The sequence below is a fragment of the Eumetopias jubatus genome, unplaced genomic scaffold (assembly GCF_037043125.1).
Source record: "Eumetopias jubatus isolate StellerSeaLion01/CBP00866 unplaced genomic scaffold, mEumJub1_p1.0 scaffold_15, whole genome shotgun sequence".
In the NCBI taxonomy this organism is placed as follows: Eukaryota; Metazoa; Chordata; class Mammalia; order Carnivora; family Otariidae; genus Eumetopias; species Eumetopias jubatus.
Genome location: NW_028274821.1, coordinates 82523984 through 82548681, shown reverse-complemented (window position 1 = coordinate 82548681; position 24698 = coordinate 82523984). Strand labels below are relative to the sequence as shown.

General features: G+C 56.4%; 1 protein-coding gene across 4 annotated transcripts; it reads left to right on the top strand.

Moving 5' to 3' along the window:
• Positions 1 to 399: 399 nt before the first annotated feature.
• On the top strand, positions 400 to 23704 carry LHX6 (LIM homeobox 6). Of its 4 annotated transcripts, none has more exons than XM_028107868.2 (10): positions 400 to 483; positions 1633 to 1704; positions 2099 to 2281; positions 2633 to 2754; positions 11557 to 11777; positions 14814 to 14914; positions 15137 to 15232; positions 15446 to 15620; positions 18739 to 18842; positions 23625 to 23645. In XM_028107868.2, exons 1-10 carry the CDS (start codon positions 400 to 402, stop codon positions 23643 to 23645), a joined length of 1179 nt encoding a protein of 392 aa, XP_027963669.1. The 4 variants fall into 4 exon arrangements, with proteins under 4 accessions (XP_027963669.1, XP_087874885.1, XP_027963670.1 ...); XM_088018759.1 differs by having other exon boundaries at positions 1553 to 1704; XM_028107869.1 differs by lacking the exon at positions 18739 to 18842 and having other exon boundaries at positions 23625 to 23704.
• Positions 23705 to 24698: the final 994 nt, after the last annotated feature.

The following is a 24698-nucleotide window of genomic DNA, read 5'->3' as shown; positions in this document are numbered from 1 at the left end:
GGAGGGGATTGGTCACGCATGACTCATCTTGAACCGAGCGGGGCTCCAGCGGCAGGGCGGCCGCCGCCGCAGCTGGAGGGGGAGGAGGGCGAGGAGGAGGGCGAGGAGGAGGGAGAGGAGGAGGAGGACTACCAGGAGGGGGAGGCGGAGGAGAAGGAGGGGGCGGGGGCCTCTCCAAGTTTGTCGGGACCTTCTTCCGAGGCAGCGGCGGCAGCAGCCAGGGAGGCCGGGGCTGCGCGCGGGCCGGGGGCGGGGGCTGGGGCCGGGCCGGGGGCGGCGGGGCCGGCGCCTCGGCTCTTCTCCAGCTCCTGCTTCAGCCTCTGCTCCCGCTGCGGCCGTGGCCCCTCGCGGCGCGGCTCTCCGCGCTGCGTGCCCGCCGAGCCCGCCGCTCCCCGGCCCATGTACTGGAAGCATGAGAACGCCGCCCCGGCGCTGCCCGAGGGCTGCCGGCTGCCGGCCGAGGGCGGCCCCGCCACCGACCAGGTGAGCGAGGGAGCGAGTGGGTGAGCGGCCCGGGCCACCGTCATCGGGCAGGGGCCGGGACCCCGCCGGGCCGGGCCGGGTGGCGGGCGGCCGCGGGGAGGAGGGGTTCGGGGGTGCGCCTGCGAGTGTGTGTATGTGAGCGTGTGAGCGCGCGCGAGCGCGGAGGGGGGGTCGCGGAAAGCGGGAACACATTATGCAAATGTTGGAGGAATTTCTCAAAAAGCGATTTAGCAAAGACACAGGCGAATCAAGAGGAGGCGAGGCGGGTATTGTCCGTCTGAATAGGCGCTGATAGCGCCGATGCGCCGGGGGTTGTGCTGGCGCAACGCTGAGAATCCCGACGCGGGGCCGGTCCCGGGCGCGCCGAGGGGCTGGAGGGTGCTTTTTCCTCTTCTTGGACGCCTCTGTTTTCTCTTTTTGGTCCCATTTCCCCCGGACCTCGCCCCCTTTTTGCTCGGGGTTTCCCTCGGACTGGCCCTCGAAAGGCGCCTGAATTCGTGTCACTATCGCTGCATCAATTTCGCAGCGCGCGCTGGGCTGGCGGGCTGATGCTCCCAGCGCTCCGGGTTTTATTTTCCTCAAACGCCCCCCCATCTCCTTTTTATTTTCTTTCTTTCTCTCTTTTCTCCTTTTTGCATTTTGTGTCGAGAGGAGGAGAAGGGAGCGAGGAAAGGGGGGTGGGTGGAGGGAGAAAAAATTCGATTTTTAATTACTACCATTAAAAAATCAAATTTGCAATTCTTTGGGCGGCCTGATGGATCTCACTGATTGACAGTTGGAATTGACACTCTGGCTACCTCTTATCTTGGGCATTCACGACAATTTCTAATTGCAGGTAGTTTGTGTGTGTGCGCGTGTTTTTTTTCCCCCTCAGAGGCTTGGATTGCAAGGGAACTAAGCGATTACTTCAAGAGCCACGGGTTAAGTGCAGGGAGAGGGGGAGAGAGAGGGAAAAAATCCAATCCAAATTCAAATTGCTTCATTAGAGAGACACCGCTTTTGTGGGGAAGGGCTTTAAATGCCCACTACAAAGTTAAGACTCATTGTTCCGCGCCGGTTTATATAACAGGCGCGGGGAGGCGCTGGGCTCAGGCTGCGCGGAGCCAGTTGTGCAGCCGCCGCCGCCTGAGTTCCCTCCCCCTCCCCCAGGTGATGGCCCAGCCAGGGTCCGGCTGCAAAGCGACCACCCGCTGTCTTGAAGGGACCGCGCCGCCCGCCATGGTGAGTTCGTTCGGCCCTGCCTTCGCTCCCCGGTCCGCCGGCTGCCCGGCCCTTGGGGACCTTGACCGGCTTTCCGGCCCCGAACCGCTGCCCATGCGCCGGGGGACTGCGGGAAGGCGCCGCCCCTCTCTGAACCTCGGTTTTCCGGCCGGAAATGTAGACTTTAACCGTCCCCAGCACCCAGGACGCGCGGGTTGAAAGTTGGGGCCGTCCCTTCCTCTACAGTAGGCCCTTCCATTCCTATCCTGTAGCCCGTGGAACGGCGTCTCGGGAGAATTTCGTTGTCAATTGATGCGCTGGGGCCCCCAGATCTCTCTCCGAGGCAGCAGCAACGCTGGGCCTCCGGCTGGGCGCTCAGCTCAGCGCGCGCTTCTCCCTCTCTCCCCGACTGCAGGCTCAGTCGGACGCTGAGGCCCTGGCAGGCGCTCTGGACAAGGACGAGGGCCGGGCCTCCCCCTGTACACCCAGCACGCCGTCCGTCTGCTCACCACCTTCTGCCGCTTCCTCCGTGCCGTCCGCCGGCAAGAACATCTGCTCCAGCTGCGGCCTTGAGATCCTGGACCGGTACCTGCTCAAGGTGAGACGGGGGCGGGCTGTTGCGTGTGTGTCGGCGGGGTGTGGGTTGCATCCCTGAAGACCGCAACGCCCGCGCCAGGTCCACTAAATTCCTAATTCTGGCTCAGCCGCTGCCTGACTGTGCGGCTTTGGGCAGATTTTAGAGTCTCTCTGCACCCCCGGGTTTCCGTCTGAAAAATGGGAAGAGTGTAATTCTACCTGCCTAAGCTTCCTTGTTACAGCAGAAAAGTGGGGAAGTCCTACACACCTTCAGACCTCCAGCTCCGTATCTGCAAATGGGGCCGGGGAGGCTGTGGCCCGGCATGAAAAGAGGCGCGCTCTGAGCCGTCCCCCACCTCCGCCCCCTCCCCAGGTCAACAACCTCATCTGGCACGTGCGGTGCCTCGAGTGCTCCGTGTGTCGCACGTCGCTGAGGCAGCAGAACAGCTGCTACATCAAGAACAAGGAAATCTTCTGCAAGATGGACTACTTCAGGTAGGCTGCGGCCGCTGGGCCAGCAGTGTCGCTGCAGGCAGCCCCCCCTTCCCCCCCACCCCCACCCCCGCGGCGCGCGCGGAGGACGCCTTGGCGGCGCGCGGTCTCTGGCGCCCGAGCCCCGACCCCCACTGCACTCCCGGCGCAGCCGCCCGCTCTCAGCGCCCCGAACGAGGAGCTCCAGGCCGCGCGCCGGTGCCGGCCCAGGTCCCGGCCCGCGACCCGCCTCCGGTTCCTGCGGCCCACTCGGTTTCGGTCGCGTCTCTGGCTCCGTCTCGGGCCTTGCAGAGTGTCTGGCTCCAGTTCCGACCTCAAGCACCTGGGTCGAGCTCTGACATCCTGGGCTCTGGCCCCGACCCGCTCCGATCCCAGCCGCGATCTGGCTTCGCCTCCAGAGCGCTCCAGCTCCGGGGTCCAACCCCACTCGGACTCCAGCCCTGCCGGCGTCTCTCCCCGCCGACCCCGAGCTGGCCTCCAGTCGCCTGCTGCCGCTCTGCCCTGGACTCCTCCGTGGGTCTGGGTCTGGTCAGGCCCCAAGCACTAGCCTCGCAGCTCTCAGATCCCGTCCCATATCCAAACGCTTCGTCTTAAGCCCCAAACTCTCCGGCTCCGCCTCAACTCAGCCCCGGCATCGCTCGAGTGTCGCATTGTGAGTCTGGGGTCCTGCCCGGGTCCCGGGGCGCCTGTTTCCATCTCCGTTCCGTCGTCCTTTCGATACCGGGCTTCAGCCTCTTCCAGGTCCAGGCTCTGACGCTGAGCCCGGCTGGGACAGGAAGGGGGAGAGTCGGGCCCAGCCACCAGGGCCCCCCGAGTAGGGTTACCCTGGGCTGGGCTCTCCGCGCTGCGGAGCCACGGCCCTGCAGCTCTCGACAGCAAGCCAGGCTCACCCTCCCGCCGCGCCGCCGCGTCTCCCGCCACCTGCGAGCGCCTGGCTCCTAATGGCGAGCTCAGGCCTGACCTGGTGACGGGGTCGAGGTCACCGCGAGGTCAGGGGCACAGCGGGCCGCTTGGCCTGATGCTGGCGGGAAGCCTGAACCTGACCTGAGGCCGGGCCACCAGGCCTACAGAGTCGGGGAGAGCAGAGAGGGACCAGTTCTTGGGAGGGATGCTTGTTCCCAAGGGCTTTATCAGGAAGTGGAGAAAACTACTCCCCTATAACCACCGGGTAACCCACAGACATCCTTCCCATCCTTGCCTCTGCAGAGGTCATGGCTTCAGTCTTCCTAGAAAGACCCCTGGCCCTGATAGTCAAGGAAAGTGGTGGCAAGATAATACCTGCCCTCTTACTTCTGGCTTGGAGTCTCCTGGCACTTGGAAAGAGAGGATCTTGACTCTAGGGTGAAGCTTGCAATGTTTGGGGCTGGAGTACTCTGGGGAAACCATAGGAAGGATGGTTTCAGAAGTGGACTCTTCCTTCTTTTGTGTATGGATGTGAAAGATTGTGCACCTGGGGTGTGCATGGGAAGGGGGGGGTCTACCAGGTGGCCTGGGACTCAACATGTAAGGAGTGTCTGTGTGTCTGTGCAGCGGCACTGAAGGAATGTGTCACTGAGCAAGGTCGGGGGTATGAAGACAGTGTGTGTATTCCTTTATGACAAGTATTTGTCTTTTAGTTTATGTGTGAGCGTCAAGAGTGTAGGTCTCCGTGTGAATGTTGGGACTTTGTGTGTGTGTGTGTATGCGTGCCTGTGTGCCAGGTAATGGGGACAAGATTATGTCTGGACAGGGACCCGGAGGTGACAGGGTGGGAATTCTGAAATCCTGTCTTTCCGACCCCACTTCTCCTCTGAGGGGGCATTCCTGCTGAAGGCCTTCCCTCTGGCATTGAGGAGCCACGGGTGTGATGTGAATGTGGATTTGTGGATGTGGACTGGCACATGTGTGCGTCAGAGGGGGTTACCATCGCGTAGTGGGTATGTCTTTCTCCACTGCCCCGTCTGACTACTGGCTGTGGCCAGGGCAGGAAATGGGGGTTAGAGTCCTTGTCTTGCCACCTGCCCTGCTCTATGCCTGCCTCCGTTTGGTTAAAAACAAAACAAAACAAACAAACAAGAGAACCCAAAAAGCAAGCAGCCGCTGTTTTAGGGCTCATTGGGCTCATCAGCCAGCCAGGGACAGGGCTCCAGCCTGAGGAACCCGGGAGGATGGTATGTCGGCCTCCTGCAGAGTAAGGCAGGGCTAGGCCCCTCTCCTGGCCCTCCTGATGACGGTGGAGCTGGCAGCTTCCCCCCTGCTTCTCCAGCCTCAGCTCATGCCCAGGCTGGACGGAGCCTTCTTGGATGCTGTGCTTTACTAGACCTTCAAGGATCAGTCAAAATTGAGATCCTGATCCCACTGTTCGGAGCCTCACTGGCTCTGGGGTCCCCCTTCCCCCGCGGTGGGGTGGAAGATGGGGGGTGTAGCTATTGTGGGGGCGGGCAGTAATTGGGCTCTATCAAGCCAACACTGAATCAGTGTGTGACCTTGGGCAAGTGACTACATCTCTCTGCCCTCAGTGTCCTACTTCCAGGGTTGTCTGTCTGAGCTGCCAAGGAGGCCAGTGTAGGGAGGAAGGCTCAGGAGAGTCTCTCTGAATGGCAGGTGCTACGGATGCCTTGATCGTCACCATTATCCTGCTTGGCAGAGTGGATGCTGGGCACAGTACCTGATGGCATTTCCACTGACAGTTTGAGGAGCAGGGCTTGGCCTGGAGGGATGGGACCAGGCCCTTTCCAGGCGGCAGGTTCTGAGCGCTAATCCTTTTCCAGTGACAAAAGCCCCAAAAGCAAAACTAAAACAGATTTTTGGTTAAGAAAATGGACGGGATAAAAGCTTACATTCCCTAGAATGAGGGAAGAATTGTGGCTGTCCTGATCATTTCTACCCCAGCCAGGTCTCCCTGCAGGCATAACCCATCCCTGGCAGCCCCACCTGTAACAAAAATGATAAAACCCACAAAAAGGGAAAGAAAAAGCCGCGGAGTGCCCGGTGGGGACTATTGTCTGCTCTCAGCATCAGCCCAGGCTCTGGGTGGCTGCTCCAAAGGAGCTTTTCCTGGGGAAAACATGAATGCTGGCATGGGTGACAGAGGTCCCCCCTCAAGAGCTGGGGCTCCTGCAGAGGCCATGCACCGAGTTTCTCTAGCCCTCTGTTTCCTGAAGCCCAAGGTCAAGCATCTGGTGGGATATGGACTGGAGCATTCTGCCCTAGGAGAGGAGAAGATCTCCCAGTGGGGGGGGGGGGGGGTAGGAAGTGGCCAAGACCTCATGGAGGAGGCGGGGGTTGAGGTGGGGGGACTGGGGGGGTGTGGGGGGATCTTCCATAGACCTCTGGCCTCTGGCCTTATCCCTCAGGGAAGGGTTTCTCCTCTGCTCCATCCCTCTTCCTGCCTCTCCTTGACACCGTCCTATAGACCCACAGTCTCCCTTGGCAGAGCCTGGTGGTGGCTCCGGAAGTTAGGAGTTAGGAAGGCCTCCAAACTCACCAGGGAGGGAGGCTTCAGAGGAAGGGGGGGGGGATGCCCTTGGCCAGACTGCTCAGCTTCTCTGCTTCAGTTTCTCCAACTCTCCTTCCAAGGAGGGACCTCACCAGCCCCTGTGGGTTCAACCAGATTCCTGGTAACCCTCACTCCCTGAGTCCTAGCAGACCACCAGGGAAAATATGATATTTCACTTCACTTTTTCGGTTAAGGCCATTTTTCTTTCTATTTTCTTCCAAGAAGTGAAGAAAAGTCCTGGGGGGGAAAATAGTGTTCCTTTCTGGGCCATTCATATCTCCACTGCCCTCAGCAACCACAGCCTCAGACAGCTTCCTCCCACCCACTGACCTGCAGCTGCTGCCCCCCCCACCCCGCCCCTGCCAGTGGGGCATGGACTGATCTGCTGTGCTTCCTTGTTCAACCCCCCCAAGCATCATGCCCATTGTATACTTGGGGAGACTGATGCCCTGGGGGAGAGGAGAGTGGAGCCCAGGGTCACTCGGTGACAGAGTGTAAGAGGGGCTGGGCAGGGGTGAGGGTACCGGGCACCAGAATGGATAGAGCTCTTCTCAAGCCGGGAACTGCGTTAGCTTGTGCATGCTCTATCTCATTGAATCCTCAGGTCCACCCTGTGATTACCATACTGTCATAATCCCCACATTATAGGAGGGGAAACTGAGGTCCTCAGAGGTGAGGTCACACAGCTAGTAAGTAGCAGAGCCTGGGTAAGCCCCATGGCCGTTTGACTCCACCATCCCTGTGTCTAAAACCCTCAGTACTGTTCTTTTATAGGTGAGCTATGTCAGCCGCAGCTCTCTACAAGGTGAGGTCCTGGAATGGCAAAGACCCCTCTCTCCCGGCCCTGAGAGCCCCTGCCCGGTTTCATTGACTTCACACAAGGGGCACCAGCTGTGTGCTCTGGTGTGTGACTCTTCCTGGGTGGGCCCCGGGAGCACTAGGAGAGCAGTGACCTCCTCAGAGGCTGTGACTAGATCAACTTTGCCAGGATCAAGTCACCATGGTCCCTGGCCCTCTTGCCTTCTGCCCATTGGAGTGGGGAGTAAAGGGTTAACTACCGCTCCTGGCATTGATACGGGTGGGGTTCAGAGTGTCCTGGGCTGGGCCACTGGGCAGCCAGCTTAAGTTCCTGTCCTCTGCTTGGCCCATGTGACTTAGGGCAAGCCCTCAGCCTTCTCTGGCCTTCCTCCTAGAGCCCAAGCTCCAACCGCGGGCTCCAGCGGGAGAACCCCACCCCTCCCCCAGAGCGAGGGTCCCCAGGGAGGCTCAGAGCTGGGAAGCGGCCCCCCACCGTGGCAGAGAGCGGCCCAGCGGCCTCCAGCTGTTGGGGGACAGATGTTGGGGGAGCGGAGAGAGGAGTTCTGGGGAGGGGCCTCGGGCCGGGACCTCCGAGGCGCGGGGCGTTTTAACCTCATAATTGCTGGTTCTGTTTTTTTCTGGCTTCTTCTCCTAAGAGTTTGCCTAGAAAGGAAGGAACAGAGGGGGTAGGAAGGGCTCCACCTCCAATCCACCTTGTTGGCCTCCTAGAATCTCTCTAAGGCCATCAAGTGAGTGCTCTGGACGCAAAATACATGAATTCTGGTTTGATTTCCTTAGGGACTCTCCAGCTTCCCATTCAGAGCTTCGGGTATCTTAATAAGGGGGAAAGGAGTCGCAGTGAAAGTCCAAAAGGCTCTTTCGTTGAGGCTCATTCATCTAACAAATAATGACTGAACACCAACTCGGTACCCAGAGGAAGTAGGCCAGGAAAGTGAGCTTGACCTGGTCAAGGGCGCATAGCTCCCTCCGCACAACCACGAGTACCCAGATGTCTCTGTTCCCTACTCAGGGGAGAGAGGGTAAGGAGAGGCACATGGCCACCCCACTCCTTTCAGCAGCTGCCAGGATGCACAGCGTCTGTCAGACACCTCTCCACGCCCAAAGCGTGTCTGTCCTTTGCGCCTTTACCCTACGGCGCGCGCCGGGATCCAGGGAGGGGCGCGCACAAAGCTGGGGGTGGAGGGCGGTAGCCGCGCCCCCTAATCCCTTTGGCGCTCCCTTCGCAGCTCCCGAACACCCCATTCTTGAAGTTTCGTTGTCTCGCCGCCGATTTCGCTGCTTCCGGAATCCGGCGGCTCGGGCCTCGCAGCCCGCCTGGGAAGGAGTCTATCGGTTTGTCAGAGAGCCTCGATCCGTAAGCCTCCTCGTGCCCCCTTGTTTGTGCCACTGACCCCTGCCCTGGGTGGAGGATACGTTTCAGAAGCGGCCCGCAAACGCATCCAAAACTGCATAATGACCCACTCACCCCCATCCAAGAATCCATTGCAAAGGTGATTTCGTTGACTGGGAGGAACCACGGCGAGCGCGGGGAGATCCTACGGCTGGGGACAGCTCTTGTCATTTGGGGTGACACGTGGAGGGTGAGAAAGTTGCTGAGAGACCACTCGCGGGGGCCGCTTGGGAGCAAGGAGTGTACGATGTACAGTGTAGGCGCAGAAGGCGCCGGGGCGTCTCGGGGGCGTGTGGAGCGGGAAGATCAGAGGTGCGCGGGGTGTCTTGGACTCAACTCTGGCAAAGGACAAGGAATCTGGCACAGCCGCGCGCGAGGATCCGGGTCGTGTACTCTGGCGCAGCTCACGGGTCGTGGCGCACCGGAGACCACAGGTTGGAGACGCAGTCGCTCTCACCTGGCCTCTGAAGGCCGGGACCTTCCCTTCCCCAGTTCTCCCCCCTCCCTGGGAACGCACTCCCCGCCTTCCCGAGTCCGCTGGGCCTCAGGCCCTACGCCAGGGACTTTCCGGGACCCGGGGCTGGGAGTCGGGACGCGTCGGGGTCAGACCAGCCGGTTTCCAGTTAATACACCTGAGATCCAGCCCTAATCATCTCCCGCCCAGCTGCTTCCGCAGGTTCTAGGTTCCTTTTGCACTTCAGAGCGGACCTCGACCCCAAGCCCCACGCTCTTTGTGGTCTTGGGCAAGTCACTCGTGCGCTCTGAACCTCCGATTCCACGTGTGCAAAACGCGCGCCAGAGTCTCCACCTCACGCGGTTGCGCGAAGCCAAGGGTGTGCAATGAAGACGTTGCGCCCCGGGACCCTGGATCGCTCTATCTGCTCTGCACTCGACTGGCCGCTCCCTCCTCTCCAAGGCCAGAAAGTGCTCCTAATCCGCGCACTAGCAGTGGGGCAGCGGAACCCCGGGTCCGCCCCTCGGCGAGAGTAGGCAGGGGTGGGCTAAGCGGTTTCCTCTCCCCGTTACTGAGAAGATTGGGAAAGAAACCACCGGCTGTGCTAGGCTGTCCCCTGGGGAAGCCGAGTTTCTGAGGTTCGGAACCGCCTGGGTTTGGGGGGCGGTTGACCCAGCAGAGGCGCGCGCAGCGCAGCCCGACTGAGCAAACCGCGCCGCCAGCGACAGGGTCCCCTTGCGCTCGTGGTCAGAGACCGTGGCGTTGGGGTTACTCTGGAGCCGGGGCGGGCCAAGGCCTCCGCGCTCCCGCACTCGGTTTAAACCAAGACCGTTTACTCAGTTGACAGTTGCTTGCCTTTGCCAAGGCAGGCGAGGCTGTAACCAGAGCGAGCGCCTTTGCTCGACTGGTTTCTGCACACATTCACAGGCATTTCCGAGTGCTCCTCCGGGTGGAAGTGTGCCGGCCCTGGGGACACAGAGGCAGATCTTCTTGGTCCTCTCCCAGGAATACAGGGGGTAGGAGGGAGAGCCGAAGAATCTGACCTTTACAAACCCGCCTGACCAATGCTGCCAGACTGGTGCTGGAACTGGGGGACTCGGCAGGGGGGGCGGTGTGCGGTGAGAGCTGTCTGTGCATAGGCCTGGGCTGGGAAGGTGCTTCAGAGGGGGCCATAGAGACCTGGCACTGACCTTCTCTCCTGGCTGCCTGCGACTCCTGCTTGGGTGTGGGGTGGGGGAAGTTAGGGAGGAGATGAGTGTAAGAGGTTGTGGTCCACCAGGCTTTGTAAATGCCAAAGATCTTGGACCAGATCCCGAGGGTTGAGTGGAGTCACCAAAGGATCTTAAGCACGGCAGGACAGGGTTCACTGCGCATGCTGGAAACTTTGCTGTGGCCACTGTGTGGAGGAATGGTTGTTGGCCGGGGTGGCGCTGGCAACAGGCCAAGCAGGGCAGATTCTGGCCTAGGAGGGCAGCTGTGGCCCTGGGGAGGACAGGGATCCCAAAGATACTTAGGAGAAAGAACCAACAATGCCAGGTGATTGGCTAGATGTGGGGTTGAAGAGAGGGAGGAGTGCACGATTTAGGTTTCTAAGCTTGAGGGGCTGGATGAGTGGTGGCATCATTCCCTGAAATAGAGTGGGCACAAGAGGAAACTGAGGGTTGGGACAGGGTCACCGAATGAGTCATCTACTTAAAGAACAAACCTTCCCTGGTGCTCAGGGGTCGGGCCTTGCGCTGACTTCTGGGACTGGGTAAACCAGACTCTACTGCCTCTTGGACGGCCTCCCAGTGGGCTATGGAGGCAGGCACACCCAAATAGCCAGGCTACAAGGCAGGGGCTGGGTGGGTGGGGGGAGATGGGGAAAAGGCCCAACAAGGAAGGCTTGAAGCGGGAGGGGACATTTGATCTGGGCCTTTTGTTTGTTTGTTTGTCTTTTTAACATTTACTGTTAGAATGTCCTGGGGCTCCGGAGTCTGGGACTGGCTGGGTACTTAATAGCTGCAAAGTACTAAGCAGTAGTCTCTGCTGTTGTCACCTAGCTCAGCTCAGGGCAGGGAAAGTGAGAACGCAGAGGGGTTAAACAATTTGCTCAAGGGCACAAAGCCAGTAAGTACACATCCATCGATGCTTCCAAGAAACCCTGAGCATCTCTACCGCTGGGGTACAGTTTATTCATCTTGGGTTTCTGCCCTTGCAAGCTGTGTGACCTTGTGCAAGTTACTTTAACTCTCTGGTCCCCATTTTCCTCATCTGCCAAATGAAGATTAATTGAGATAATCAACGTAAAACACTTAGAATCTTGCTGGGCATGTGGTAAGTGCTCAAAAACTTGCATGTTATTATGTTATATATTTTCCCTAGCACGATATATTTTAATGAACAGATTAGTTACCTATGAATGTAAGGGATCATTGTAGAAAATTTGGAAAACTCAGAAAAGCACCAAGAAGAAAATAAAAACCACCCGCCAGCTCACCTTCAGAGTGAAGGTGAGCTGGTGTCTGCAGGGCTGTGGAGTACTGGGCGGATCCAGGCAAAGGGAGATTTGTGGATGAACAAAGGCCAGGAGGCAGGGTGCTGGCGGGCCACTGGGATTTGGAGGGGGAAAGTGGAGCCTGTCTGAGCCTCGCCACCCCCCTTTCCTGTCCCGGTGTCCCGCAGCCGATTTGGGACCAAGTGTGCACGGTGCGGTCGACAGATCTATGCCAGCGACTGGGTGCGGCGGGCACGCGGCAATGCCTACCATTTGGCCTGCTTCGCTTGCTTTTCGTGCAAGCGCCAGCTGTCCACGGGCGAGGAGTTTGGCCTGGTCGAGGAGAAGGTGCTGTGCCGCATCCACTACGACACCATGATCGAGAACCTCAAGAGGGCCGCCGAGAACGGTACCCAACCCGCCCCACCCAGCACCCTGCCACACCTCTGTGCCCAGCCCCCTCCCCCCGCCCCCCAGCACCACAGGAACTGACCACACTCCTCTAGGAGGAGGCGCTCCCGCGCACCACCTGGAGACTGCGTAGGTGTGGGGCTGCGCACACGGAGCATGCGCTTTTGGCTCCATCCTTTGCTGGGGAGTAGGAAGTCACAGTCTGTCTCGGCAACTGTTTCCTCATCTGTAAAATGGAGCTAATGATAAGACACCTCTTCAAAGACAGATGAGCTGATGTGTTGTAAGGCCAGGAATGAACCCTAGAGATGATTCTCATAATGGGGCAGCCTACTCCACCTTTGGCCAGCTCTGGTTGGCCTGAGGACTCATGCCCTCCCGCTGCCTGCACCTGGCCATGGGCCAGTCCTGGAGAGATGATTCCCACTCTGTTCTCCCAACTCCTCTGCCAGCAACTCCAAGCCAGAGGTTTGGGGGTGGGGGTTTCATCCTGGAGTGTAAGGAAAAAGGCCTTTGAGTCTGGAGACATGAGCTCCAGTTTTGCTTCTGGGAAACATATGAAGTTTCCTTTCTTCTCTGGGCCTCAGTCTCCCCATCTGTGCAAGATAGACGGTCAATTAGAAAGATCCCTAAATCTCTTCTGGCTCCAATACTGTGTCTCCCCAAGACACAGAGACCAGCAGATAGGGTTCACATCTTCTGGGGACTGTGAGGGCTGAGTCACAGGTGGGTTGGTGGTTAGAAAGGGGTAAGAATGGAGGTTGGGCTGAGGGCAGAGTCAGGGACCCTTTTCCCCATAATTTTCCTGCCTGGGTCTTTGGAAGCTGCTAAATTCTCTGTAATGTGGATTATTTTGTGCAATCCTTACAAAAACCCCAAGAAGTAGCTGGTGTGTCCCCATTTTACAGAGGAGGAAACATGCAGAGGTTATCTGCAGTATGTGATTTGCCAAAGGTTACATACTAGCAGGTTGGCTTGACTCCAAAGCCCAGGCTTTTAACCACCATACCATACCAACCCCTTCCCAAGCTCCAGGGACTCTTAATCAGACCTCATTAAACAAGGGAGGCTGCTGGGATGTGGCCGCCCCTCTAAGTTTCATTTTCCCATTGAAAAAAATGGCACACCAATCCTTGTCCTGCCTGCTCTCCTGGGGGATATTAATACCACAAAGTGTTTTTCCCATCCTCAGGGCCTCTCTGGAGGTATATGGACCACCCTACCTCAATTTCTAGCCTGGGAACTAGTCAGGAATTTCTAGAGTGTTCCAGACCATGGCCACACCAAGGTCATCACTTTCTCCTGCCAGGATCAGGACTAAGTGACCTAGGTGGGAAGCGAGTGAGGCTGAGGTTGTATGAAGTTACCGGCAGTGGTGGCCAAGTCAGCAGTGGTACTGGGATGGAATCCCAGGAATCAAGGCTCACTCTATACCATGGCCCATCAGTGACCCCCTTCCATAGTCTGGACCAATCAGGACCACCCCTAGCCACTGCCTTGCCAGTTATAACTCTCTCTCTCTCGCCTCTAGGCCAACCTCAGACTCCTACCATACAGGGGAGCTTGAAGGCTTGGGGCCTCAGATCTCCTTTAGTGAGCAGCCCTCAGTGTAGGTTACTGTTTTACTCTTATTTTATTTTATTATTTTTTTACAGCATTTTATTTATTTTTTTTAAAGATTTTACTTATTTATTTGACAGAGAGAGACAGTGAGAGGGGGAACACAAGCAGGGGGAGTGGGAGAGGGAGAAGCAGGCTTCCCGCTGAGCAGGGAGTCCGATGCAGGGCTCGATCCCAGGACTCTGGGATCATGACCTAAGCCAAAGGCAGATGCTTAACTGACTGAGCCATGCAGGTGCCCCTTTACTCTTATTTTATGTATGTATGTATGTATGTATGTATGTATGTATGTATGTATGTATGATTTTTTAAATTTTAAGTAGGCTCCATGCCTAATGTGGGGCTTTAACTCAAGACCCTGAGATTAAGAGTCACATGCCCTACCAACTGAGGCAGCCAGGCGCCCCTGCTGTTTTACTTTGAAGCTTAAACACACACCCTTCCATCATAGAAAACTTAGGAAAGATGGTTAAGCAAAAAGAAGAAAATAAAGATCACTCTAAACGTTACCACCTCTCATATCTTCCCAGATTTTTTTCTCTGTATATATGGTGCCATGTTAGTTTGGTCCCCCTCCGCCCCGCCAACATAGAGTTTTTCCTAATTTAAAAAAAAAAAATACAACTAATTGTGAACCGTGGTGGAATTACTGGTGATTTTTATTTTCTTCTTTGTGCTTATCTGAATTTTCTGAGTTTTTGATAAGGAGCATGTATTACCTAGAAAAATGAGGTATTAAAAATAAAATGGGAATGTATTTAGTGTGATTGTAAAAGTAACATAAGTGGAAAGAGAATGGCTAATGTATGCTCCAGTTAACAAAATTAAACCTTAGAGAAATAAAGTGACATATTGCTGTAAAAACCTTAAAAGTTACAGAAATATTGAAAGTAGAGTCTCCATAAGTGCACTCCTTAGAAGTAACCACTGCTAGCACCTTGGTGTATATCCTTTCAACCTTTTTGCTTCCATCCATTTTTACAAAATTAGAATCACAGTTCTGTAACCTGCTTCCATCTCACCTCCACCAGCCTTTGGTTTCCCTGGCTTAGCTAAGAGGGAATCCAGTTTGGGGCGCTAGGGTCAGCCAGCTGTAAGCCACTAGATGAAAAAGGTCCTGGGCAGGGACTTTCTTCTCTTTGAGCCTCAGTTTCTTTCCTCTGCTGTAAAATGGGGCTGTGAGCCAGACACAAAGGACACACCGAAAGAGCAGTGTCTGGTACTGAGCAAACGCTCAGAAATGAGAGCCCCTTTTTCTAAAAGACAGAGCTCAGGGACTAGGACTCTGGGATCCCCGCTCCCAGCCAACTCCACTCCTGACCCTTCCAGGGACCAGCTGCCCCCACCCCCGTCCTTTCCAGGATGCCACTAGAAGAGATGGGGACGCGTGGTCAGCCACTTCTGTCACCCCCAGGGAACGGCCTCACGCTGGAGGGGGCAGTGCCCTCGGAACAGGACAGTCAGCCCAAACCGGCCAAGCGCGCGCGGACATCCTTCACCGCCGAGCAGTTGCAGGTACCCCGGCAAGCTGCGAGTGGCCGGGGGTGTGGGCGGGCCCTGGAGGTAGGCGGGGCCGAGAGGGCCTCTGGCTCCGCCCCTTCTGCCCAGGCCCGCGGGTGGCGGGGAGGGGCCGTAGCTGTCTGGGGCGTGGCCTCCGGGCCGGATCCTCTCTGATTGGGCCGGGGTCTGGGAGACCTCCGTGCGTTCCTGCCTCACTGGCCCGTTTACTCCCCGCAGGTTATGCAGGCGCAGTTCGCGCAGGACAACAACCCCGACGCACAGACGCTGCAGAAGCTTGCGGACATGACGGGCCTCAGCCGGAGGGTCATCCAGGTGGGGCCGAGGGAGGGCGGGGCCTTCGGGTCTGGGGCGGGGCCTAGGGGCCGGGGGCGGGCCCTCCACCGCGTGCGGGGCTCTGGAGCCGCAGGCCCGGGCGCACGTGGCCGCCTTTACGCGGGAGGCAACGAAGCAGTCCCGCTCGGGGGCTCCCGGCGGCGCGTCCAGCCCTTTTCCGCAAGGCTGAGGCTGCTGAGGCTGTCGTTCCAGGTGTGGTTTCAAAACTGCCGGGCGCGTCATAAAAAGCACACACCACAGCATCCCGTGCCGCCCTCCGGGGCGCCACCGTCCCGCCTCCCTTCCGCCCTGTCCGACGACATCCACTACTCCCCGTTCAGCAGCCCCGAGCGGGCGCGCATGGTCACCCTGCACGGCTACATTGAGAGTAAGTGACCTCAACTCCTAGGCCTACCGACGTGCGGGCGAGGGGGGCGCGCAGGAGCGCGCGCGGGAGGCGGCGGCATGGGGAGGCCTTTCGGAGCCTGGTGGGTGAAGACGTGGGGTCTGCAGTCCCTCGGACATAGGGGTTGGGGAGAGGGGCTAAGTTCCCCGTCTCGGCCTTAGTGAGACGGGACCCTTCGTAGAGAAAAGCCATACGGCCATTCAAGAATTACTTTCTAAGTACCCACCGTGAGTGCCAGGGCCCAGGGACTAGGGAGGGAACAGGACGAGTAAAGTCTTTGCGTTTTGGTGGGAGAGAAAACGTGGCACGATAACCAGACAGATGAGAACATGGTTTTAATCGTGATGATTGCTATAGGAAAGGAGCTGGATGCAAGCTTGTGGAGATGCCCCCTTGCAGCAAGCTGAGACTGGAAGGATGGCTAGGAATTAGTGAGACACAAGGAGAGGGGAGGTGGGAGTGCAGGGCAGCAGAGGAGCTGAATGCAGGCAGGCCATAGCCCAGAAAGCATTGTGGCATGGGTGCGTTTGGGGTTGTAGGAGAAGGCCAGAGTATCCACAGCTGGGAGGCTGTGGGCAAATTACCTACCCTCCTTGAATCTCAGTATCCTCATCTGTAAACTGGGACATTAATAATGCCTACTTCACAGGGCTGTGAGAATCCACTAATGTGTACAGTAAATACTCTTTGAGCGTCTTCTGTGCTAAGCACTGGAATGCAATGGAAAACACAACAGACCAAAGTCTGTGTGCTCCTGGGGCTCACATTCCAGAGTGGGACGTGGGTGGAGAGACAACTAATAAAGGAGGGAGGGGATGGCATGTCAGTGGGACTGATTGCCATGGGGATGATGGAATGGGTCGTGGTGGAGTGACCTTTGAGCAGGAACCTGGAGGAGAGAGGGAGGTAGCCTTGTAGGTTTCTGGGGGGAATGAACATTCCGTGAATCTGCTATTGAGCAGGTGCTTTTTACGGATTTTCATTCCCTTTGAGCTTGTTTGTTTCCTCAAAGCTGGGCGTGACCACAACATACCCATAAACATGAATCCTCCCTTCTTGGGCTCCAAGTGAAAGGGAAAGAGAAGGGGGAGGGTCAGAGAGAGCCCTGCTGTTCACTGAGCCCCCGCGATGGGCCAGACACTATACTAAGCATGTGTGTAAACATCAGACATCACTATCTCATTGTACAGATGAGGAAACCAAGGGTCCACAGTAATGGGAGCCAGTATTCCTTAATGGTTGGCTGTGGGCTTTGGGGTGAGACTGTCGGGCTTCTGATCTCAGCCCTGCTGCTTACTAGCTGTGTGACATCGGGCAAGCTTCTTAGCTTCCCTGAAAACCAATTTCCTCATCTGTAAAAATGAGGACAATAAGAATACTTTTCTCAGAGCTGTGTGTGAGCATCAGATGAGATCACTGACATCAAGTCTCCAGCATTCAGTTGATGCTGGAGAAGTATTAGCTGCTCTCGTTATGGTGGTGGTTCTGGCTGGTACAGCTGGGTGTGCGGAATCCTGCTGATTGCACCAGGCAGCCAGTTGGAAACCATGTCTCTTTGCACTGTTTCTTTTCTGAACCGTCTGCTCTGGAGGAGGGACTTTTCTTCCTTTCTTTCCTAAACAATGACTTAACGTTCAGGCCGCACAGAGCCCACTGAATGTCTAGGTCATCTGTTAAAGGCACCAAGGACCAGGGACTCTCTAGGTGCCAGGAGTCTGGGCTGCCAGCTCGCACTTGCTGTGGAGTTGGTAATGGGTCTTGGTGACCCCCTTGGGAGTGGGGCCACGGCCTTCAGAGTCATGCCCCAGGACTCTACCCACAGACTTTGTCGATGAAGCCTAGATGTGTCTTGGATGCTCAGAGAAGGGGCTGAGGATGCCCTTTCCACTTCCCCTTGAGGTGGAACCCAGTGTGGGGCAGGAAGTGTCAAGGGTGTTTGGACCTGCTGCCTCTGGCTGCAGGACTGAAGGACACCTCAGCAGTTTGCTTTGCAGTTAACTAAAGTCACATGATTCTGAGTTTCCTGGGGCCTTAGAGCTTGGAATCTGATAAAAAGCTTTGGAACCAGACCCCAGAAAGATGCACATACACACATAATTTTCAGTGTGAATCCCAGGCTGTTCATAAACTCCTAGAACGCCCCAGGTTAAGAATCCCCAGTCTTATGCAATTGGTTTATTCTACCGATGAGGGAACTGTGGCTCAGAAAGCACAGTGACTTGTCCTAAGTTACATATTAATTGTAAGTCTCTGTAGAGGGCTCTCCCCTGGGACCATGTGACCGGAGAGAAAGAAGGGTAGGGACGAGAGAAGCCACAGACTTCCCCCCTGTGGTGATAAAGCCCTGAAACATGAGAGATTTGGGTCAGATATAAGGGGATGGACTTTCCCCCACAGCTTTATTTAGATGTTGGAATAAGGTACAGAGATTCATGCAACAAGTATTCAAAGAGTACCTGCTAGGTGTCCTGCCTCATTCTAGGTACTGGAAATCCATAAAGATCTAGATCTGGAAAACAGACAAAAATTCCGGCCCTCATTACAGCTTGTGTTCTAGTTGGCAAAGACAGACAATGCCAGGTCAACAGTAAAAATATACAGCAAGTCCAATGACGGTAAGTGCGAAGGAGGAAAACTAAGCTAGGAAGGCGGCCAGGGAGGGTAGGGGTGAGTGTTGGTGTTGGGCTGCAGTTATAAATAGGGTGGCCAGGGACAGGATCATTAAGGTGACATACAAGTGCAGGGTCCTCTAGGAGGTATAGGGTAAAGCCTGAGTGATACCTGGGAGATAAGAAGGTAAAGGGCACCAAGGGAGGATCCTCATAATGGGATAGAGCTTTGGCATATTGGTGTTAAATACGTACTTGTTGAGGAGTGTTTATCAGCGAGCTGGCAGTTATCACATAGCACTTTATAGATTATAAAGATTTTTACATTGGGCATTACAACCAACTCTGTTGAAGTTTGGCCCACGGCCACACACAGCCAGTAAGCGGCCAAGGTCAACCTGGTGCCAGGGCTCCAGCCTGCCGAGCACGGCTCAGACGGGCTCCCGTGTGGAGGCTGTAACACGGGCTCCAAGGTGTCCTCTCCTTCACAGGTCAGGTACAGTGCGGGCAGGTGCACTGCCGACTGCCTTACACCGCACCCCCCGTCCACCTCAAAGCCGATCTGGATGGGCCGCTCTCCAACCGGGGTGAGAAGGTAAGTGGAGCCTGGGGGAGAGCCTTCCTGCCAGGGATGGGTTTCTTCTGGCAGGCACCATGGCGCTCTGTGGCAGACCCTCTCCACCCAGAATCCTCCAGCCCCCACCTTGCCCCAAGGCAGTCGCTTGAGCAGCGTGTTCTGTGGGCACGGCCACTCCACAGGCCTCTTGTAGCCCCCCCCCCCCCGCCACCAATACTTGGCCTTTTTTTTTTTTTTTAGATTTGTGATTTTTAGTTAACTTTGCTCACATTTTGTGGTTCCAGGAAAGGTTTATATCACACACCACCTTGCACCCTACCCTGTCACCTGTTCTCCCTTCCTCCTTTTTATCCCTCTCTGTTGAGTGAGTGCCCCTATCTGGTGGGGCCCCAGGGTAGCAGGGCAGCAGGGGACCTTGGTCAACTGGCAGGGCCTCCTTTGTGGAAGTGGGATCTCTGGTTACATCAAGCATCGGGACTGAACATCCAGGAAGGTGCTTAGACAGCGCCCAGGCCAATGGCCTGAAAGCTTTGTTTCTAAGCACTGGCACCCTTTAAAAAATTTTTTTTCCCAGAACCCATAAAACAGATAAAAGTGGATAGAGCTGCTCCAGGTGAAACCACAGAGTGCGTAGGACCCCCACCTCCCTCTCAGGGCTGAGGCACCTCTCAGTTAGCCTTGCAAGCCTCTGTCCTAGGATGGCCCCTCGTTTTAGGAGCGGAGGAATTGAGGCACAGCTTCCTCCAGGTCCCAGAGCCTGATTGGAAACCTGTGTACTTCCTCGTCTGTTCAGCTGACATTTGCTGTGTACTGACTGTGCTTGGCAGCCCCGAGTCAGTGGCCAGGAACACAGAGATGAGGAGAGCAGAGTTCTTGCTCTGTGGGGGCCACAGTCTGGAGGAGAAGACACAAAAGAATCACAACCCAGGGTGATGAAACTGATGGGGGAACCCAGGGAGCTGGAGAGTCGGGGCACAGCTCAGGAGAAACACAAGGAGGACTCTCTGGAGGAGGGCGGTGTCTGCGCACAGGCCTGAAGGTTGACTCAGAGTTCATCAGAGAGAGGACGAGCCACCTGGCTCTTGGGGAACCCTGAGCAGTTCAACATTGCCGGTGCAGTGGGAGCGGAGGGGGACTGGGAGAGGAGCAGTGGAGGAGGTGGGGGACTCAGGGCTGCCAGGTGGAAGAGTCTGGACTTTGTTCTGGGGCAGCGGGGAGGCCCTGGAGGCCTCTTTTTTAATTGAATTTAATTTATTTATTTTTAAGGATTTTATTTTATTTTTTTTTAAAGATTTTATTTATTTATTCATGAGAGACACAGAGAGAGAGAGAGAGGCAGAGGCAGAGGGAGAAGCAGGCCTCCCGCCAAGCAGGGAGCCCGATGCGGGACTCGATCCCAGGACCCTGGGATCAGGACCTGAGCCGAAGGCAGACGCTTAACCGACTGAGCCACCCAGGCATCCCAAGGATTTTATTTTTTTAAGTCATCTCTACACCCAACATGGGGCTGGAACTCGCAACCCCAAGATCAGAGAGTCTCACGCTTTACCAACTGAGCCAGCCTGGGGCCCCTATTTTATTTTATTTTATTTTTCTAGTTTTATTGAATGGAGGCCTCTTTTGGAAACACTGCTGTAGCAGGCCTCAGGGAAGCAGGTAGCCCCAGGAGTCAGCAGGTGTGGAGGGCCAGGAAGACTGGGCCAGTTCCTCCCAGCTGGAAGGGCCCCCAGGGACCTTCCAGGCCAGCAGAACACAGTCTTGGCATGCCTCAGAATCATCTGGGAAGCTAGTGAAGAGGCAGATTCCCCAGCCTCACCCTTAGTTTGCTGGGGAGGCTTGGGGTGGGGATCCACTCCCGCAGGACACCTCTGCTTATCCTGAATGAGCACCTGCTGTGTGCCTGCCTCCGTGCTGGGCACCGAGGGGCAGGGATATGGTGCAGACAGCCTGGTTGCGCAGACGGATTTCTAAGTAAATGGTAGCGTGCGGTACAAAATGCCGCAGATCATTGGGTGGGTGAGCATGCCCCAGGAGCACCCGCCAAGGTTGTCCTGCTCACAGCAAGAGCTGCTGTTCCTCCAGCAACGCCTCCATTCACAGCAGGTGCTTTCTGTACTTTGATTGGTGTCTGTGGGTTTGGGGGTGGCCATCCTCCTGGTAAAGATAAAGAAACTGAGGCTCAGAGAGATGACATGACCTGTGCAAGGATTCCTCGAGTCTGCTGGGCTCTGAAGTCCATACGGGTCAGCCATAACTTCCTTTTGCCCAGCACTTTACAGTTTACACTGTGCTCTCTCCGACCTCACCCTTCACAGCCTCCCTGGGAGGATGATTTCTGATTGACTCCATGTCACACCTTCTGACACCTGGGCTCAGAGCAGTAGCTCACCAGTGTCACACCGTGAGTGTGGGTAGAGCTGGCCTCCGTCCCAGGACTGCCCACCTCAGAGCTGCCATTCTCCTACGAAAGGGCACTTGTCCCGTCAGACCTGGCACAGGGCCTGCAGAGGCGAGCAGGCACCGTCCCTGTCCTCAAGGAGCATGTGGCTTAGAGCAGGAGGTGAGCAGGGTGACAGAGCAGTTGAGGTGAGGGGTGAACATGGCCTTTGAGGACCCAGAAGAGGGGCTGATGAGCTCTTAGGGAGAAGCAGGGAATGGGAAGAAGGGCGTTCCATGCTAAGAGAAGACCGTGTGCAAAGGTCCAGAGGCATAGAGGAGCCTGGGTCTGAGGGACCACAGGGTGATTGGCATGACTGAGGCCCAAGGAGGTGGCAGGGGTCATACAATGAAGGGCCTGGACTGTGGAGCGAGGGGCTTAGGCTCTATCTGCAGGGCAGAGGGGAGCCTTGGAAATGTTTTGGGCTGGGCTCAGCACTTGGAGCCAAGCCTTATCTCCTGGTTACTCAGCTAAGCTTGTGGTTATGTCTGGTTCAGTCTGAAGGATGAGCCAGTCTCGGGTCTGACAGCTTTTGCTGTAGAAGGTTTCTGACCCCTGGGTTTGGCTGCCTAGCCAGAGTTTTCTCTTGCTGGGCCTCGTCCCCAACTTCACATCTAGCAGCTCTGCAAAAAAAAAAAAAAAAAAAAAAAAGTCTCTCCCTCCTTCATGACCTCCCACCCTCTCACTGTCAGCCCTTCCTGCCAGCTCCTGGGACCTTTTCTGTCCACCTCTTGCCAAAACCACGAGGCCCGGTGGGTTGTGTGTGATCAGTGCAAGACTTATGGACTTTCTCCCAAATCCCCCCAGGCCTGACTGGCCGAGCTGTGAGGAGACTCAGTACCCCCTGGGGAAGGCTCCTGAACCCACCCAAGACCAGCACTGGTCTGGCCAGGATTCGCAGGGAGAACCCCCTGACTCCGCCACATCGTCATTTGGCCACACATGCCTGAGTTTCCAGAACCGCCTTTCTCCTCGGTCATGTCCCCTGATTTCACAGTTTCAGAGCTTGGAAAGCTCTTAGAAATCATGGCCGTACTGTCATTGATCAGACAGAGAGACTGAGGCCCACAGAGTTATCTCTCCTGAGAAATCTTCTCTCAGTAAGAGCCCAAAGCCCGGCATCCCCGCGGTCAGAGAGCATTGCCCAAGGTTGGCTGAGACAGTGCGGTGTGAGCTCTGGAGTCCGGCCATCTCTGAAACCCAGCTCTGTCCCTTTCTCACCGTGAGACCTGGGAACACATCCACTTCTCTGAGCCTCCATGCCCACACCCACAAAATGGGGATAATAACGACTGCCAGCCCCAAGGGTTGTTGCCGAGAGCAAATGCAGTAACGCATGGGAAGCGTTTAGCACAGCGCGTGGTTCACAGAGTGGGCTTGTAGATGTGGGTTATTGTGATCATGCTTATGGAGCTCGTCACCATTGCTTTCCTCCAGGTTCTCCTCACAGTAAACACTCTGGGCAAGGAACATTCCTGATCAGAAAATGGAACAGCCATAAGGCCATGCCCACTGGATGTCCCCAGACCACTTGAAAGGGCCTCCTGACATGTTACTGTGACGAGGCACCTCCCACTGACCAGCCAGCCAGTAGTCCTTGACTTAAACATCAGGGAGTTGGCTGGGGTGGGGCGGGGGGGGGGGGTGCGGTGGTGGCGGCGATGAGAAGCCAGTCCGGTGCTTTAGGAGGAAGAGGGCAAGGGAAAGGGGCTGGCGTTCCTGATCACCCACGGCGTGTCAGGCACCTGGCTGCCTTTCGGCTTTGTGAAAATCGAGTGAAGTGCTTGGCCCATTGCCCAGGGTGTAGCGAGTGTCGGTGACGACTGTCTTGGTGGCTTGCGGAGGCAGAGGGCAATGTGTTACAACAAAGAGAGTGTGGTCTGGGGCCAGGCCTGGGTCCACCTCTTCCTAGCTGTGTGATCCCGGGCTTACTGATTTTCACCTCTCTGGGCCTCAGTGCCCTCCCTGTCAAATGGGCATAATGGCGGGACACCCTCACAGGGCTGAGGCTTCTGTCACATAACGTGAGTAAGGCACTTTACATGGTGCTGGGCACGGGGCACAGGGCCCCGCAGACATGCGCTGCTGCTGTCGGATCTCACTGAAGCCTCCGCATTCTGAGAGAGAGGTTTGGTCATCCCCCCCCGCCCCACCGCTTTACAGATGAGGAAACAGGCTCAGAGAGGTGCAGTGAGCTGCCCAGGGTCTCACAGCAAGTAAGTGGCAGAGCTGGGATTTAAAACCAGATCTGGGCCCTGAGCGACCCTCATTCTCCATGCCTTCCAGGACCTCAGGGCGGGGGCGGGGGGTGCCCGGTGGGGTAGGCCCCCAACTCAGCCACCTCCCTCGCCCTCCTCTTGCAGGTCATCCTTTTTCAGTACTAATGCTGCCGGCCCTGGTGCATCTGTCCACGGGCACCCCCCAACTGCCCCGCAGCCGCTGAAAGCCGGTGTCCGAGCCCCACTTCCAGGGATCCACCCGCTCCGCATCCACCCCTCACCCGCCGTCCTGACTGCCACCAGCCGGGCCCCCGGGGCCTGGCCTTCCCTTCTGCTGACAACTAGACCCTGCCGAGAGCACTGCGGGGTCCTCCTCTCAGAAGGCAGAGCTCCCTGAAATTTGGAATCTGGGTGAAAACAACGGCCTGTTTTTCCATTTAGACAGGAGTCATCTTCAACTTAAGCTGATTACAATAGCAAAAGGCCAAATTGAATCGTGCAACGCCAACAGCCTTCTAATTTACAGGTTTTCTTTCTTCCCGTATTGGCCTTTATTTACTACTTCCTTGCAACCATCTCTGAATTCTGAATAGCCGACAACCCCCAATGTTATCCACTCTGTTGCTTTTGTCTGGAAAACTCTACAGTGTTTGTGGGATGTCCCCAAAGGAAAGCTATGTTCTAATTTTATCATTTCCATCTGTCTGGTTATGTCAAGTTAATTCAGAGAGAGAAGAGACGCTGACCAACCCTGAGAGGCCCAACAGGGCAGAGATGGAGGCCTGCCCAGACCAAGAGGCAGGGGGATAGGCAGGGGCTGGTGTGTGGGGGGGGCGGCTAGGGCTCCCACCAGAGAAGGATGTGGCATGCTGGGCTGGGGGAGGCACTAGCTGTTTTAAGGAGAGGAAAGAGAAGACTCGGGGTGTGTACGGGGGGGACTGTTCCTACCTAGTTATCCAGCATATATATGGGAGACGTGACAGAGATGCCATTTGATACGCATGATGGCATTTCTGAACGCTTGCGTGGTTAGAACCGGCGGCCCTCGTTGGCTACTTGCTGACTCCTGATAGGGTCTTCCTGGGAGGGGCCATCATGGGGGCAGCTGGAGAAACAGAGCCCAGGGAAATGGCAGTAGGAATGCTAATTCTGGACCCATCTCTGAGTAGAGAGAGAGGGTGCCTGCTGCCTAGGTGAGTGTGCCAAGCCCAGGATTCC

What these genes read in the sequence shown, in the direction of transcription:
- LHX6 (XM_028107868.2), top strand. Translation starts at nt 400, where the DNA reads ATGTACTGGAAGCATGAGAACGCCGCCCCGGCGCTGCCCGAGGGCTGC. An exon ending in TGGACCGGTACCTGCTCAAG is followed by an intron (nt 2,282 to 2,632) that starts GTGAGACGGGGG and finishes CCCCCTCCCCAG; the next exon opens with GTCAACAACCTCATCTGGCA. An exon ending in TCTCCAACCGGGGTGAGAAG is followed by an intron (nt 18,843 to 23,624) that starts GTAAGTGGAGCC and finishes CTCCTCTTGCAG; the next exon opens with GTCATCCTTTTTCAGTACTA.